The 18,476-nt window shown below is 45.3% G+C and overlaps 1 protein-coding gene across 1 annotated transcript in view; it reads left to right on the top strand.

The window, feature by feature from the left end:
* Positions 1-18,476, top strand: part of sdk2a (sidekick cell adhesion molecule 2a) — a 69,095-nt gene that overhangs the window by 38,150 nt on the left and 12,469 nt on the right. The window contains exons 27-38 of the mRNA XM_056287915.1: positions 4,013-4,111; positions 4,913-5,107; positions 5,742-5,943; positions 6,990-7,093; positions 7,564-7,634; positions 7,825-7,960; positions 8,306-8,362; positions 8,813-8,914; positions 13,127-13,242; positions 13,382-13,568; positions 16,728-16,865; positions 18,300-18,461. Of these exons, the coding sequence (XP_056143890.1) occupies positions 4,013-4,111; positions 4,913-5,107; positions 5,742-5,943; positions 6,990-7,093; positions 7,564-7,634; positions 7,825-7,960; positions 8,306-8,362; positions 8,813-8,914; positions 13,127-13,242; positions 13,382-13,568; positions 16,728-16,865; positions 18,300-18,461 (1,569 nt within the window). The remainder of the gene's footprint in view (positions 1-4,012; positions 4,112-4,912; positions 5,108-5,741; positions 5,944-6,989; positions 7,094-7,563; positions 7,635-7,824; positions 7,961-8,305; positions 8,363-8,812; positions 8,915-13,126; positions 13,243-13,381; positions 13,569-16,727; positions 16,866-18,299; positions 18,462-18,476) is intronic.

The following is an 18,476-nucleotide window of genomic DNA, read 5'->3' as shown; positions in this document are numbered from 1 at the left end:
GATGTAAAGATTGTGTTTTTTACATTAACGTTATGGTTCTTGTTTAGAAAGAAATTTGCTATATAAAACAATCTCCCTCTCACCCTCTTTCGGGTGGTGTGTCTCTTCCTCAAGCTCGGGTTCTCTACCAGAGGCCTGGGAGTTTGAGGGTTCTGCATAGTATCTTATTTGTTTCTAGGACTGCACTCTTCTGGACATAGACCTCAGATGTTGCTCCTGGAATCTGCTGGAGCCACTCTCCCAGTTTGGGGGTCACAGCCCCTAGTGCTCCTATTACCACTGGGATCACTGTGGATTTCACCCTCCACATCCGATCTAGTTCTTCCCTCAGCCCTTGGTATTTCTCTAATTTCTCAAGCTCTTTCTTCTTGATGTTGCTGTCGCTCGGGATTGCTACATTGCTCACTACTGCTGTCTTCTGTTCCTTGTTGACCATCACAATGTCTGATTGGTTAGCCAGCACCTGCTTGTCAGTCTGGAATTTGAAGTCCCACAGGACTTTAGCTTTGTCATTCTCAACCACCTTTGGCAGTGTCTCCCATTTGGACTTGGGGACTTCCAGTCTGTATTCAGTACAGATATTAATGTACACTATCCCAACCACTTGGTTATTCCTTCCAGTGTACACTTTCCCAGCTAGCATTTTACACCCTGCTACTAAGTGCTGGACTGTCTCAGGGGTCTTTGCGCAGCCTGCATCTTGGGTCTTGTCTGGTGTGGTAGACCCCTGCCTCAATCGATCTGGTCCTGAGTGCCTGTTCTTATGCTGCTATGATCAGAGCCTCTGTGCTGTCCTTCAGGCCAGCCTTTTCTAGTCACTGGTAGGATTTCTCAATATCAGCTACAGCTTTCAGCTGTCGATGGTACATCCCATGGAGGGGCTTGATCTTCCATGATACCTCCTCTTCTTCTTCCTCCGCACTCTCTGTCTTCTGCTGCCTGAGGTACTCACTCAGCAGTTCATCCTGGGGGGCCCTCTGTCCGATGTACTCATGGATGTTCCTTGTTTTATCCTGAATAGTGGCCCTGACACTCACTAACCCTTGGCCCCCATCTTTTCACTTCTTGTAGCAGCTGGATGTAGGTAAGAACGTTGGCTTTCCATGCTGGAGATCGGGGGTTCAAACCCCAGTTGGGACAAGTCTCCAGTAAGAGTTGTGGCTTAGACTCTCAACGCTATAAAGGCATTAATTTGCTAATCCATCTCACCATTCAAAGTAACATGAATAGAGTCATACCAGCTTGGACGTTGCCCAGGTTAACTAGGTCCATGTCAGGTGTTGGGGAACCAGGGCAACCTGATGAGAAATGGGCTATTGGAACAAGGCATTCAAGGACAAAGGCCAAGAACATGGAACTGATGGAATGCTACTATAACAGCACACCCCTGGAGATGGCCAATATGAAGCGAATGTGGGAACTGTGGACAAGTAGGAGACCTACTTCCACATTGAATCAGAAGCAGCTAGTGGCTCAATGCTCAAGCATCAATATAAGGAAGCTACTGTCACAACTTGAGATGGAGAGGCTCCAACAGGATTACTATACAGTTCAGCACCCTGAATGGCCACCCAGTAGGCAGGAGATACATGAGGACAGACCCTGACCAGCTGAAACAATCCTACCAGCCATGACAGCTGAAGCAACTGAGGTTCAAATAAGAATCATGGCCAGATTAAAGACAGTCAACCCCCAGGCACGGCTTCCATGACTCAGTGACAAAATGCCTTTACAAAGCCTGCTTGCGGATGTGAACACAGCCCTGTGCAACATCTCAACTGACACCATAACAGAGACCAATGAGTTGTATATACCACTGCAGCCATAATCCTGGAGATGCTTGGGTACAGGATTAAGAACACAGGTCACCAACAGTACCCTCCATGGAAGAAAAGGCTGGAAGCCAAGATCAAAGCAGCACAGAGAGATGTTAGCCAGTTAACAGGTGCAGAAAGGTGTGATGAAAGACAGGCCCTGGTTGAAGAAGTACAGCAAGCTGTCCATAAGTGAGGTCCTGGAAACTGCCAAACAAAGGCCCACAGCTCTGGCCGCCAGGCTGAAGAGATACAGTAGAGAAGCAGAAGCCAAAAGAGTAAATGGTCTCTTCCTCAAAGAACCATCCAAAGTGTACTTCCAGCTGCAGAGTAACAAGGGAAAAATATCAGACCCACCAAGTGCAGAGACTGAGCGATACTGGAAGGATATATGGGAAAAGGAGGCATCAAACAACACCAATGCCCAGTGGCTGGCGAGCCTAAGAGCAGATCACAGCAATATCCCAGAACAAGAACCAGTTATCATCACAGTCGCCGACATCCAACAACGAGTTTCAAACATGAAGAGCTGGACTGCACCAGGCCCTGACATGATTCATGCCTATTGGTTGAAGAAGCTAATGGCACTCCATGAATGCCTGGTGACACAAATGAAGCAGCTGCTAACATCAGGGTCTCACTCACCCTGACTGGCTAATGAGAACAATACCTATCATGAAGAATCCCCACAAGGGTACAACACCTTCAAAGTACCAGCCGATAACCTGCCTCTCCACAACATGGAAGATCCTGTCAGGCATCATAGCAGCTAAGCTGAATAGGCACATGAGTCAGTACATGAGTTAGACTCAGAAAGGAGTTGGGAACAACACCAGAGGGTCAAAGTATCAGCTGCTGGTTGATAGAGCAGTCACCCAAGACTCTAAGACCAAACAGACCAACCTGAGCACAGCCTGGATTGATTACAAGAAAGCCTATGATTCAATGCCCCACACCTGGTTACTGGAGTGCTTGGCACTGTACAAAGCCAACAGGACACTAATAGCATTCATCAAGAACTCAATGCGGCAGTGGAAAACAACAGTAGAGGCCATCTCAAAAACAATCACACAGGTAACCATCAAATGTGGCATATTACCAGGGTGATGCACTATCCCTGCTGCTGTTCTGCATAGGCCTGAACCCCCTCAGTCAGATCATCTAGGATACAGGTTCAGAAGTGGAGTTACCATCAACCACCTTCTATACATGGATGACATCAAACTGTATGCCAGGAATGAGCAAGACATTGACTCACTAATCCATCTCACCAGGATCTATAGCGACAACATGGAGATATCATTCGGACTGGACAAGTGTGGTTGAATGGTGGCAAAAAGAGGAAAGGTGGTGAGTGCTGAAGGGGTTGAATTACCAGATGGCAGGATAACAGATATGCAGGGCAGTTACAAGTACTTGAGTATTCCTCAGACAAATGGAAACCATAAGGAGGCAGCAAGGTGATCAGCTATAGCCAAATACCTCCAAAGAGTGAGGCAGGTCCTGAGGAGCCAGCTCAATGGGAAGAATAAGATCTCAACACATATGTATGCCCTACCAGTCATCAGATACCCAGATGGAATAATAAGCTGGCCAAAGGAGCAGATAAAGGCCACACACACACACACGCACACGCACACACACACACACACACACACACATATATATATATATACTATTCGCTGCACCCCCACTATTCTACATTCGCCTCCCCCCTCTTATCCTCTCACTTGGTATCGCCCATGGAGTTTCATTCGAAGTAGGATTTCGGCGCCATCAGCAGAGATGCAAATAAGGCGTAATCTATTACTTTTAACATAAACAAAGCAATCTTTTGATAAATGTTTTCAAGTGTTTCTGATGTGTCAGCTTGCTTCTGTGGGTTGCTGGCTATCTAAAGAGATGATTCAGGTGAGCTAATTAATGTTAGCTAATCTGTTGAGCCTGTAAAAATAACATCTGGTTTACAATGTCAATGTTCAGTGTCCAGTGAGGATATTATGTAGACAAATAATATGTAATGTTTGCTACTCAACTGAAAATGTGCAGTCAGTACTAGTACTGCTTTCAGTTACAAACTTAAGACAATGATCCTGTTCACAGTAGTGAGACACATTTCACACAACTCACATAAGCAGTCACATAGCAGTTGTGCTTCTCAAGTATGACACAGTGTGTCCCTGTTTTATGTTTGTTAGTGCCGGGCCCTCCTGTGGGCATCTTGTTCCCGGAGGTCAGGACCACCTCGGTGAGACTCATCTGGCAACCGCCTGCCCAGCCAAATGGCATCATCCTGGGTGAGAAAGCAATACGTAGACCACTAGATAGTCCATCTTATCATCACCGCCACACATCCTTGTCACATGGGACGTCTCTCTGATCCGGGTCCAAAGAAACATTTTCACTCCAGTTTTAGATTTTTCTAGATTACAACGCATACACATTAACTGATGTCCTCCCAGCACTACATGACTCGGTAGTGCACCTGAGAAGAATTGGTTTCCCTAATGTGGTTATCGCAGTGGTTTTCAGGCTGGAGACAGTGGCCCGCCAGGGGGCGCTAGACAATTGGAGAGAAGATGAGGGAAAATGCTAAAAAAAATATATATATATTTAAATATCAAATCGAATTATTATTGTGTTTTTTCAATATGATATATAATAACACTTATAATAATTATATTATGATATTGCTTATATTAATTGAGTGTTGTTAAACTAAACTGGCAAACAATTCTTAATGGAAAACAAATATTGAACCTAATGGAATGATTAAAGATTTGAGATACAAATGTAAATGTTATTGCATTAATTAAAGTAAGGACATATATTAACAAGATTTTTTTTTTTTTACATTTGCCATAGTCAATGGAAACGGATGATCCTCTGTGGCTACCCCTAACGGGAGCAACCGAAAGTAGTAGTACTAGTAGTATAGTCAATGGGTTTTTAAAGATATCTTGCAAAAGGGGGGCCTGGCCAGAAGCTAATGCTATTTGGCAGGCTTTGGCATTGAACATTTTGGGAATCCCTGTCGTATTGTACAGATGAATTGACAGCAACATCTGAATTGACAATGAGTTTGTTCTTGTTCTCAGCTTATCAGATCACACACAGGCGGAACTCATCTAACAGTAATGCCGCCACTGTTGACGTGTTGAGCCCCAGCGCACGACAGTACACATCGGCGGGCCTGAAACCAGAAACGGTCTATGTGTTCCGCCTCACCGCCCAGACTCGGAAAGGTTGGGGGGAGGCTGCTGAGGCACTTGTGGTTACAACGGAAAAGAGATGTAAGTACCAAATGATGCACCTACAGCAGTGGTGCCCAACCCTGCTCCTGGGGAGCTACCCTCCTGCTGGTTTTCACTCCAACCCTGATTTAACACATTGATTCAATTAATCAAGGTCTTGGTCAGTAGGTAGTTAGTAGAATCAGGTGTTTTAAATTAGGGTTGGAGTGAAAAACGGCAGGATGGTAGCTCTCCAGGAGCAGGGTTGGGCACCACTGACCTACAGTATACGACTGTTAACACCGTAATACCACAAAGGATGGCATGGTGGTTGAGTGGTCAGCATGTGAGTCCTGAGCCCGAACCCAGCCCCCTCCATGTCAAGCTTGCACGCTTTCCCCATGTTTGTTTGGTTTCTGTGTGGGGTATTCTTGTTTCTTTCCACAGTCTAAAGACATGGACATGTTATGGGAATTGGGAACTCTATAGATTGCCCATAGGTATGAATGGTGTGTGAGCGACTGTGCATCAGTCTCGTCCTTGTGATGAGCGGCGTGCTTTCGCATTCTCCCACCCAATGCATGCGGGAACAGCCATCTGAGACCCTCCCTGAATTCTATTGCGTGTGTATAAACAGTGAATGAATAATATGAAAGTATTTTTGAGTCTGTGTGTGTGTGTGTCCGTCCTTCAGCGCGGCCCCAGCCTACCAGCCGCCCCACGGTGCCTCAAGATGAGGTTCAGGCTCGCAGAGTGCTGTTGTCATGGGAACCAGGCAGCGACGGTCTGTCCCCAGTCCGATATTACACGGTCCAGTACAGAGAGCTGCCCAGTAAGAACTGGACCATCCACTCCGCATCAGTCAACCATGAGGCTAGCTCCTATATAGTGGACAGGTAAGCGAAATGCTATGCTCTATAATCTGTTCTTTTACAAATTTCAGCCAGCTAAAGAGTCATTATATGGCGTCCAGGTAGCGTAGCGGTCTATTCCATTGCCTACCGATACAGGGATCGCTGGTTTGAATCCCCGTGTTACCTCCGGCTTGGTTCGGCATCCCTACAGACACAATTGGCCCTGTCTGCGGGTGAGAAGTGGGATGTGGGTATGTTTCCTGGTCGCTGCACTAGTGCCTCCTCTGGTCGGTTGGGGCACCTGTTCAGGGGACTGGGGGGAATAGCGTGATCCTCCCATGCGCTACGTCCCCCTGGCGAAACTCCTCACTGTCAGGTGAGAAGAAGCGGCTGGCAAGTCCACATGTATCAGAGGAGGCATGTGGTAGTCTGCAGCCCTCCCTGGATCGGCAGAGGGGGTGAAGCAGAGACTGGGGGTGGCTCGGAAGAGTGGGGTAATTGGCCAGATACAATTGGGGGAGAAAAGGGGGGGGGTCATTACATTACACCGCATGATAAAGGTTTGGGAACACCTTGGCTTTTTTTTTTTTTACATTTTCCAAATAATGTTGGGAGTTTCTCTGTTACTTTTAAGTAAATTAAGACAAAATACCTGCAAAGATTTTGTCACATAAAACAACTACTTACTGATACTTTGAGTATATGTATGCAACACTCAGCAGGTTTTGCCTAAATAAAGTTTTGGTAGTATTCGTATTCCAAATGACTGTACATAGCACACACTGAAAACCTTTTGCCCCAGTGGTGGTTAAAACACCTGGAAGGTAGCCCCTGATGAGCGCTGGCGTTCCCTGTATAAAAGGGTATAAAATGGGTGGGGTGTAGCATTATTCCCCAAGGTAGTGCTCTTGTCAGCCGTTCCTTCAGCTTTGCAGAGAAGGCTGGCAGGATCTAACCGGCTTTCTTTTGAAATACGTCGGTCTGTAGTCAAGAGGTGAAGGTTGTTCTCATCGACAAGGCGAGGTGTTCCTCTACAGTGTGTAAGAAAAAAAATGCCTGCTATACTTTTTTTTTCTTTTTTTCTATAGGCTAAAGCCTTTCACTTCCTATCAGTTCCGAGTGAAAGCAACCAACGACATCGGGGATAGTGAGTACAGTGAGGAGAGCGAGGCCATCACTACGCTACAAGACGGTAAGAGGCTGAGTCCCAGATTTCACTCGGGAGTAGTTTAACCCATTTCCCTACATGTCATTCCAGTGTAGTTGATACTATTTCCTACATTTCACTCAGGTGTAGTCCGATCTGAATCATGAAAGTCACTTTCTTCACGATGGCGGGCTTGTTCTGGCATTTCGCTGCAGCTCTGTGGTGTTGGAGCGACACAAACGGCACTCACATTGTAATAATTCATACGTTTCATTCCGGCGTGTTTAATGGGATTTTTTTTTTCTAGTCTTTTGTACTTTAACGAGCGTAGCCTCCTACTCGAACCTAGACTTTGCGTTTCCGCGAGGCACGGTTTAAAATCAATAGCTTCCGGGGTGTGTGTCGAGTTTCAAGCTGCACGCCACCAAGCTGTTTGAATTATGTATTATTATCCGCAGCTTTGTGGGTTTACTAACATTGGGGTCTTTTCTTCTTCCTCTTTGTTTTCTTTTTAGCGCCAGACAAGGCCCCCACAATCCTATCTGTCACACCGCACACCACTACATCCGTACTTGTTCGCTGGCAGGTAAGATGCCGTAATGTGGTAAGGGGGGCAGGGCGTGGGGGGGGGCCTAAATATGAAGCTGGTAGTTTGGTAGCCTGAAGGAATGTTCAGGAAGTAGTGTGGATTGCACCGTGTGGTGTTTGTGTGTGTATGAGAATTGTGTTAGATATTTGTTTTTTTCATCGACTGGTGTTTCCTAACCTTCTCCTAGCCGCCCTCTGATGACCAGATTAACGGAGTCCTGCTTGGGTTCAGGGTCAGGTACAGGGAATTACATTATGACCGGCTACGCAGTTTCAGCGTCCGCACAGTCAACAGTCCCTCAGTCAACTGGGCCGAGATCAGCGGTGAGTCGATTACCGGCGTGGCTTACACTCACCCATCTGCAGAATTTGTGTTATTATTCTACTCCATTGTTAAACCTATCAAGGGCGGAGAACTCGCAAAACACAAAAGTGGTGTTATTTGAAGTCCCGGATATTTTATTCTTATTCCTCAGCTTTACTTTGATGCTATCAGCGGTACGCCGAAAGGCCTGCAGTCTATTTTATGCAAATCACACCGATGAGAGCGCTAATCTTCTTTCTATCATTAATCTCCCCTTTTTGTACTTTCCCACTCACTCTCCCGTTCCGTGAAACAAACCCCATCCCCCCCCGACGCCCCGCCTTGTGCTGCATTCAAACTCCTAGCTCCTTACAGTGTCAGGAACTTGAGCGAATCCACTCTCACCCAATACGAGCTGGACAGTAAGTCCTCCGTCTCTCCCTGTGTGCTTCACTGGTGTTGTTCTCCGTCTGTCCCTTTCATTTTATGCTGTGTGTGTGTTCTTGATGATGCTTGTGTGTCAACGCCGTGCTATCCTCCCACTCTGTTTGTGGAGACTGCTTTTTGCTCATGAGACGCGTTTGACTTAAATCTCCATGAGATGCTCCGTCATTATTTCACTGTATGTTCTTTTCTTTTTAATCACTGACAAATCTTCCCGGTGTCCCCATGATAACCTCCTCTTTTCATCTGCCAGCCTCATGAATCCATCCATCTGTCTTTGCGCTCAGATTGGGAAGCTATCTTGCCACTGGCATCCCTCTGACTTGTGTCTCACACTGGGCAAACGTCTTTTCTTTTCTTTTTTTTTTGAAGAGGTTGGGGGGTTGTAAATGTTCTGCTTAAAATTTCTGTGGTGTCTGTCCCTGCAGATCTCAGTAAACACAAGCGCTATGAGATCCGTCTCAGCGTGTATAATGCTGTGGGGGAGGGCCCTAGCAGTGCACCACAGGAAGTGTTTGTTGGTGAAGCAGGTATGTGTTTTACCTTCTCTGTTGCACACATTGCAACTGAATTTAGCCTCGAGTTTATTTTGCTTGAAATATTTTATTACTCACATTGAATGGACTGGATCATGAATGTTGAATATTCATGTTAAAGGGAAACAACCATGATTTTCAGCGTTGGCTTTCTCTATCTATCTCATATATATATATATATATATATATATATATATATATACACTACCGTTCAAAAGTTTGGGATCACCCAAACAATTTTGTGTTTTCCATGAAAAGTCACACTTATTCACCACCATATGTTGTGAAATGAATAGAAAATAGAGTCAAGACATTGACAAGGTTAGAAATAATGATTTGTATTTGAAATAAGATTTTTTTTACATCAAACTTTGCTTTCGTCAAAGAATCCTCCATTTGCAGCAATTACAGCATTGCAGACCTTTGGCATTCTAGCTGTTAATTTGTTGAGGTAATCTGGAGAAATTGCACCCCACGCTTCCAGAAGCAGCTCCCACAAGTTGGATTGGTTGGATGGGCACTTCTTGCGTACCATACGGTCAAGCTGCTCCCACAACAGCTCAATGGGGTTCAGATCTGGTGACTGCGCTGGCCACTCCATTACCGATAGAATACCAGCTGCCTGCTTCTGCTCTAAATAGTTCTTGCACAATTTGGAGGTGTGTTTAGGGTCATTGTCCTGTTGTAGGATGAAATTGGCTCCAATCAAGCGCTGTCCACTGGGTATGGCATGGCGTTGCAAAATGGAGTGATAGCCTTCCTTATTCAGAATCCCTTTTACCCTGTACAAATCTCCCACCTTACCAGCACCAAAGCAACCCCAGACCATCACATTACCTCCACCATGCTTAATAGATGGCGTCAGGCATTCTTCCAGCATCTTTTCATTTGTTCTGCGTCTCACAAACGTTCTTCTTTGTGATCCAAACACCTCAAACTTGGATTCATCCGTCCACAACACTTTTTTCCAGTCTTCCTCTGTCCAATGTCTGTGTTCTTTTGCCCATCTTAATCTTTTTCTTTTATTGGTCAGTCTCAGATATGGCTTTTTCTTTGCCACTCTGCCCTGAAGCCCAGAATCCCGCAGCCGCCTCTTCACTGTAGATGTTGACACTGGTGTTTTGCGGGTACTATTTAATGAAGATGCCAGTTGGGGACCTGTGAGGCGTCTGTTTCTCAAACTAGAGACTCTAATGTACTTATCTTCTTGCTCAGTTGTGCAACGCGGCCTCCCACTTCTTTTTCTACTCTAGTTAGAGCCTGTTTGTGCTGTCCTCTGAAGGGAGTAGTACACAGTGGTGTAGGAAATCTTCAATTTCTTAGCAATTTCTCGCATGGAATAGCCTTCATTTCTAAGAACAAGAATAGACTGTCGAGTTTCAGATGAAAGTTCTCTTTTTCTGGCCATTTTGAGCGTTTAATTGACCCCACAAATGTGATGCTCCAGAAACTCAATCTGCTCAAAGGAAGGTCAGTTTTTTAGCTTCTGTAACGAGCTAAACTGTTTTCAGATGTGTGAACATGATTGCACAAGGGTTTTCTAATCATCAAATAGCCTTCTGAGCCAATGAGCAAACACATTGTACCATTAGAACACTGGAGTGATAGTTGCTTGAAATGGGCCTCTATACACCTATGTAGATATTGCACCAAAAACCAGACATTTGCAGCTAGAATAGTCATTTACCACATTAGCAATGTATAGAGTGTATTTCTTTAAAGTTAAGACTAGTTTAAAGTTATCTTCATTGAAAAGTACAGTGCTTTTCCTTCAAAAATATGGACATTTCAATGTGATCCCAAACTTTTGAACGGTAGTGTATATATATATATATATACACACATATATATACATACAGTCTTCTGCGTGTCTCTGAAATGCCGGCAAAATTGTGTGGAAATGTGTCCACCAGTGATGTCACTGGTGGGCGGACAATCGGTGAATGTGGAAACTCGCATCCTGATTTACTAGTAGCATTTCATCTCATCATCAGCTGGTTCTCCGGGGTCGGGTCGCGGTAGCAGCAAGCTAAGTAGGGCACTCCAGACGTCCTTCTCACTAGCAACGCCCTCCAACTCCTCCTGGGGGATCCCAAGTCATTCCCAGGCCAGATTGGACATGTAGTTCCTCAAACGAGTTCTGGGTCTACCCCGGGATCTCCTCCCAGCTGGATGTGCCCGGAAAACCTCCAAAGAAAGGCGCCCCAGGAAGAATCATAATCAGATGCCCAAACCCCCTCAACTAGCTCCACTCGATGCGAAAGAGCTGTGGCTCTACTCCAACCTCCCTCCAGATGTCCGAGTTCCTCACCCTATCTCTAAGGCTGAGCCCAGACACCCTGTGGAGGAAACTCATTTTAGCCGCTTGTATCCACAATCTCACCCTTTCTGTCACTACCAAAAGCTCATGACCATAGGTGAGGGTTGGAACGAAGATTGACTGGTAAATTGAGAGCTTTGCATTCCAGCTCAGCTCCCTCTTCACCACAACAGTCCGGTACAACGTCTGCATTACTGCTGATGCTGCACCAAACCGCCTGTCAATCTCCCGCTCCATCCTACCCTCACTCGTCAACAAGACCCCGAGATACATGAACTCCTTCACTTGAGGAAACGACTCATCCCCAACCCGGAGGGAGCAATCCACTATTTTCCGGTAGAGAACCATGGCCTCAGACTTGGAGGTGCTGACTCTCATCCCGGCCATTTCACACTCAGCTGCAAACCGCCCCAGTGCGTGCTGGAGGTCGCGTTCTGATGAAGCCAACAAAATCACATCATCTGCAAAGAGCAGAGATGCACTTCCGAGGTTCCCAAAATGGACACACTCCTCACCTTGGCTGCGCCTTGAGATCTTGTCCATGAATATCACAAACAGAATCAGAGACAAGGGACAACCTTGGCGTAGTCTGACAGCCAACGAAAACATGTTTTTGTGCCAAGAATGCGGATACAGCCCTCACTTTGATTATAAAAGGACCAGATGGCTTGTAGCAACTGCCCCGGGGTACACGGTCGTAAGCCTTCTTCAAGTCCACAAAACATATGTAGACTGGCTGGTCAAACTCCCATGCCTTCCTCAGCACTTCCACAAGGGTAAAGAGTTGGTCCGTTGTTCCACAGCCAGGACAGAATCCGCATTGTTCCTCGTGGATCCGAGGTTCGACAATTGGTCAGCGCCTCCTTTCAAGCACACCCTAGAGTAGACTTTCCCAGGGAGGCTGCACGTGTGATGCCCCGATAATTGGAGCACACCCTTCAGTTCACATTGTATTAGAAATTGCAAATAACAACATTAGCGCTGTTACTCTCATTTTCTTATACAGCTGTATGTAGTGTTGATAGTCACATTTCTTAATACAATACAGCCTATCAGCAAACCAGAAGGTATGTTTTCACTTTCTCACATCCACTTCTTGTTTGCCAGGGATGTCACAGTAGACACAATTTCGGCAGGGTTTCAAAGACACACAAAAGGGACCACTCGGTATTATGGCTGCTGATGGAGTGTTGTCCATACATATATAAATATTTGTGGGGCGGCATGGTGGCACAGTGGTTAGCGTGGTCGCCTCACAGCAAGAAGGTCCTGGGTTCGAGCCCCGGGGTAGTCCAACCTTGGGGGTTGTCCTGTGTGGAGTTTGCATGTTTTCCCTGTGTCTGCGTGGGTTTCCTCTTGGGCCTCCAGTTTCCTCCCACAGTCCAAAGACATGTAGGTCAGGTGAATCGTTCATACTAAATTGTCCCTAGGTATGAATGTGTGTGTGTGTGTGTATGTGTATGTGTGTGTGGGCCCTGTGTGATAGTCTGGCGGCCTGTCCAGAGTGTCTCCCCGCCTGCCACCCAATGACGGCTGGGATAGGCTCCAGCGACCCTGAGAGCAGGATAAGCGGTTTGGAAAATGGATTGATGGATATATACGTATATATATATATATATATATATACTTTGTTAAAAGAAACACTCAACGGTGGGAAAAGTGCTTAACAAACAAGGAGCAAAATAATCCTAATTGTGTGTGTGTGTGTGTGTGTGTGTGTGTGTGTGTGTGTGTGTGTGTGTGTGTGTGTATATATATATATATATATATATATACGTATATATATAAGAGAGAGAGAGAGAATGGTGGAAATTGTGACTGTTTCTCTTTAAGTTTGTTAGAACACATCAAAAGTGACTGAAATGATATTTTTACTTTGCCTGCAGTCCCCACAGCCTCGCCCCAGAACATCATCATCCAGTCCTCAACAGCGACACAGCTGGATGTGACATGGGACCCTCCTCCTCTGGATGCTCAGAATGGAGATATCCAGGGTTACAAGGTTTCAGCCCTGTTCTCTTTTGTGTTTTTCCACAAAGCAGCCAAACTTGCATCATATCTTTATAGTGTTTTTTTATGGTGTCACTGAAAAAGACATCAATACGAATTCTGTATCATGACCTTTTTCTTTCTGTTTGTAGATTTATTTTTGGGAGTTCCAGCTGCAGAATGAAACCGAGCGCCTTCGTACTCTATTCCTGCCTGAGCTGGGAGTGAAGCTTAAAAACCTGACAGGCTACACCACCTACATGATCTGCATAGCAGCCTTTAATGCTGCTGGGGACGGACCCCGTTCCCTGCCCACAAGAGGGCGCACTCAGCAAGCAGGTGAGGCTTGGTGCAGTGGGTCCAGATAGGCATTAAAGAGATATTGCACTCATCATGTAAAAGGTTAGAGGTCGCTACTGTTGCGTAAGGAACTCGATCTGCAGCCACTCTTTATATCAGTGTCTCATTCAGTTTCTCTCTGCCTGTCTCTCTCAGCCAGTCTTTTCTCTCTCTGTCCTTCATCTTTGTCACATACATTCTTTCTCTTATCACCTTTTACTCTTCTATATTTCTATCATCTATTTTATGTTCTACTCTTGTGTGTTGCTGTGCTCCTGTTACACTGTGTCCCAAGGTTGGTGGGCCTTTGAGCAGCAAAAGAACTTGACAAAAGCACAGGGGATGACTCTGCTCCTCTTGGATTACTGTATGGCAATGTGAAAAGGGTTGTAGGTGTAACTGTGCAGTTGTTAAAGCGACAATACTGCCTCCCATTAGCAGCAGAACCTACGCAGAGTGGACCGTTTTCAGAACTCCTCTGCTGGGTAAGACATACTGAATACGTCAAAAGGGATCAGCATGGCTTCTTGGAAGCTCCTCCGAGGCCATAGGGGCAGAGGACCAATGACAATGCAGAAGGAAAGGACTAGGAGGGAGGGAGGGAGGCAGTGGGGGTGGGGGGCACTCGTGGATTTGGGTTTTTTTTTTTTTTTGGTTGTGACCACACAAAGGAGGCTGTGTTCACCAACTAGTACCAGTCCCTCCTTGGGGGTTTCGGCAGAGAAATGGGTTACTGTATAAGTTTCCCTTGTCTTTTCCGCCCCCTTGAAGGCTTTAACACTGGTGACGGGTACTAAGTGCTGAGAATTTAAAACAAAATAGGAGGAATTTTGGCTCTCTGCACTACAGGGTACTGGGAAGGGAGCCAACACAAGCTTTTGTGAATTTCATGCAGAATTGTGGCTAAGTCCTGACACTAAGCTGGGTCTGGGTTGGGTCAGTATGCAGAATTCTCACAGCCCCTGCTCAAGCTCAGAGAAAGATTTGGTGCAGTCCTGTGTGTACAGCAGTTTCCCTCTTCAGTCGCATTGCTACTTAGACCGACTTGGCCAGAAACATTCTCTCCTTTGCTCTGCTGATCTACGCTGAACTGATAGGGAGTAAAAAAAAATTTTTGCAACTTGGACTCAGCAAACATGCGCTGGAATAATTACATTTACATGCGTTTGGGGCAGCACGGTGGCCCAGTGGTTAGCGCTGTTGCCACCAGTAAGAAGGTCCTGCGTTCAAACCCCAGGCCGTCCCAGGTCCCTTCTGTGTGGAGTTTGCATTTTCTCCCCATGCCGCGGTTTCCTCCCACCATCAAAAAGACATGCACGTTAGGGTTAATACTCCTGTCTGTACCCCTGAGCAAGGCAATGGAAAGAAGAACTAGAGTTGGTCCCCGGGTGCTGCAGCTGACCTCTGCTCCTAGTATATACTAGGATGCAAATATTACCGATCATGTTGAAAAAGGCGGCATTGTGGCGCAGTAGTTAGCATGGTCGCCTCACAGCAAAAAGGTCCTGGGTTTGAACCTCGGGATTGTCCTACCTTGGGGGTCATCCCGGGTCGTCCTCTGTGTGTAGTTTGCATGTTCTCCCCGTTTCTGCGTGGGTTTCCCCCGGGTGCTCTGGTTTCCTCCCACAGTTGAAATACATGTAGGTCAGGTGAATCGGCCGTACTAAATTGTCCCCAGGTGTGTTTGTGTGTGTGTGTGTGTGTGTGTGTGTGTGTGTGTGTGTGTGTGTGTGTGTGTGTGTGTGTGTGTGTGTGTGTGTGTGTGTGTGTGTGTTTGATGGCCTGGCGGCCTGTCCAGGGTGTTTCCCCGCCTGCCACTCAATGACTGCTGGGATAGGCTCCAGCATCCCGCGACCCTAATTAGGATAAGCGGCTTGGATAATCGATGGATGGATGTTGAAAAGGGGTAGTCCTCTAGTCCTACCCTCTTATACTATTCATGCACTGATAATAAGAAATGAAAGTTCAGTTTACAGCCATCAGTGTCCATGATATCTATCTCAGTCGATTCAAACAAACAAATCAATCCATTTGGACGAAACAAAAAAAACATGACAACAATCAAAGCTTTATTGAATGTGTCATGAGAAAAAATGCAATACTCTACCAAGGTACTCCTTACATAATCCAGAACACTATCTTTAATCACATAAATCAATTCCCATTAGACCACAAGTGATTACAGTGATTTTCTTCTTAACTATCTGTCAACTATCACATTTGTTCCATAGTGTTCCTGTTACTCATCTGTAGTCAAATCCTCCCACATGTTCTCCAAAATTAAGACTCAAGCAATGGGAAGACTGGCTGTAAACAACGATGGTAGCTATGGTTTATTAATGACTAACAGAAGTACCCGGTGTTGCCTGGGAAAAATGTTCTCACCAAAACAACCCACATGATCCGATCTTTACAATATAATCGATGATGAAATATAGTATAATTTATGATATGATACATGTGATAAATGAATGTCGAATAAACAAATCTTATTAATGAAAATTATCAAATGTCATAATTTTCAATCCATTCATCAAGCTTCTTTGCCAATGTGTGTATTAATCGCTGCAAATCTGCCACCGCAAATCGCCACAAAATAAACTCAATTTCGCAAATGAATCAAATTTTTTACTTGGTTTTTCAAATATTTTTCGAACTGTGCAATCCTTGGAAAGTGGTGATTCTAAAGATACCTTTCTTTTTGTTCTACAATGAGCATTTCTGGAGTTTTAAGCAAACATACAAACATACACTCTTGCTTTATATATATATAGATCTGACTCACTGACAATTTATAAGATGCATGTTACATTTCTTGAAATCCAAATTTCCAACCAACCCTTCAATCCATCCACAAATATGGAGGTACTTTAGACATCTAAACTCCAGTACGTAACAGCCAGTTATTACCGCAAAGGAAGCAACGTGGTAAGACCATTGTTTCCACATAATGAATATCATCATCATTTCATTGCACAATTACTTCAGTATCATTAAGACAGCACTACTGTCATGGATGGTAAAGAAGTCGCTGATTGTGAAACCCAACCATAAAGGCCAACTAGCTGTAGATGAGCAATGTTCTCTTTCGTTCTAGTTGTGAGGAAACATCTAACCCTCGTTTCCCTCTCTCTGTTCTGCCTCCTTTCCTCTCCAAAGCTCCCAGTGCCCCCAGCTTCATCCATTTCAGCGAGCTGACCACCACATCAGTCAATGTGTCATGGGGAGAGCCTAAGCAGGCCAATGGCATCATTGAGGGCTACCGCCTGGTTTACGAACCTTGCACCCCCGTGGATGGTGAGAAACTGTCCAGAGCCTAATAACTCTGTCATACCTTGACATTCCTCAGCTGGCTTTCAGTCCGTGATTTATGACCTATAGCCTAGTCACCCCGCACTTTCTAAATTCACACTGCTTAAGCTGTTGCTCTAATCTGTTACAGATGAGTATAGGCCCCATGGCGGCACACAGGCATGGTTGATAAAGTGTGTTGGGCTGCTTTGGTAGGGCTTTTCTCCAACATCCTCTCTCACTGAGTAAAACATGGTTAATAGCTGCCAATGTATGGTTGCCTAAACCAGATTCTTAAGTAATTGGGAGCAGAGGTGGAATGTTTAGCAGAGGCCGCTCTGGCCCCTGGGCTAGCCACTAATGGACCCATAGCAAAGCAAAGTTAAGCCATAAGAGAGATGGTGAGGACAGGGCTATTGAGGGAGGGCAGAGAGTTTAGATGGACCTCCTAGAGACAGACCCCCACCCCACTCTATGCAGGTGCTGCTGGAACAATAGACTAGTTACTACACAAAGGTCATGTTCACGCTAACAGAGATGAATTTGAAAATACATCTTTTTTTTCCTCTATTTTGGTCATCCATCCACACTCAGCTTACACTTTCGACTACTTTCGACCATGTATGTTTTCGAAAACGTTTTCCAAAGTGTAGAAATTTGAAATGCTGTTCTAGCATGGTAGTGAGGACGGTGAAAACTGAGGTTTTTGAAATTGCTGATGTGTGATTGTCATGTGATCTCAGATGAAGTTCCTGGCACGAGTGGCCTGTGTATGCCCAGATATAAGAGACATAAAGGACTGTACCGGTGTTTTTGCATCTTTTAGCCCATTTACTACAAATGAATGGGTCACTAAGCAATGTTCAAGTCTCGGAAAGCTGATTTTCAAACTGTGCAGAAATGAAAGGAAACCACTGGCTTCCTGGGAGGTAGGAAAAACATATTAAACAATCTAAAACAGTGTGATAAGCTTTGGAAAATGATCGGGAGTAGTATAATGTATACATAATTTGTAGTAAATGGGCTGTAACATGCATAAACATTGGTATGGTCTGTTAAGTGTTTTTCTCTTGTTTTGGCATTTTAAATATGGATGTTTTTCAGTGTGGATGGATTTTCAGATCGTTTTCAAACGATCTGAAAATACATGAAACACAAAAATGCCATTTTCCAATTTGTCCAGATCAGCGCGGACTTGGTGTAAGTCAACAGACAGGTTGGAGGATGGAGGGTGGTGTGTTTATCTGGCAGTATTGTATGTGCTCGTCTGTCTATCCTTAACTTGATTTTTCCCTGTGTGTCTCAATGTACATCTTCACATCCACAAGCTTGCCGCAAATGCTTGAGTGCGTTGATGCACATGTGCTTACCTGCCGCTCGTAGAAAGCAGTGTCTAGAGTCTTAGTGTTTCCTGTACAGACACCTCTCCTCGCACTCCAGGTGTCAGTAAGATTGTGACAGTAGATGTGAAGGGCAGCGCCCCCCTGTGGATGAAGATCAAAGACTTGGCGGATGGGGTCACCTATAACTTCCGCATCAGGGCCAAAACCCTTACCTATGGCCCGGAAGTGGAAGCCAACATCACCACTGGGCCTGGAGAAGGTGAGACTCTTTATC

Source organism: Lampris incognitus, chromosome 10 (assembly GCF_029633865.1).
Source record: "Lampris incognitus isolate fLamInc1 chromosome 10, fLamInc1.hap2, whole genome shotgun sequence".
NCBI lineage: Eukaryota > Metazoa > Chordata > Actinopteri > Lampriformes > Lampridae > Lampris > Lampris incognitus.
Note: the sequence above shows the minus strand (reverse complement) of the source record. Positions and strands in the feature narration are given on the sequence as shown.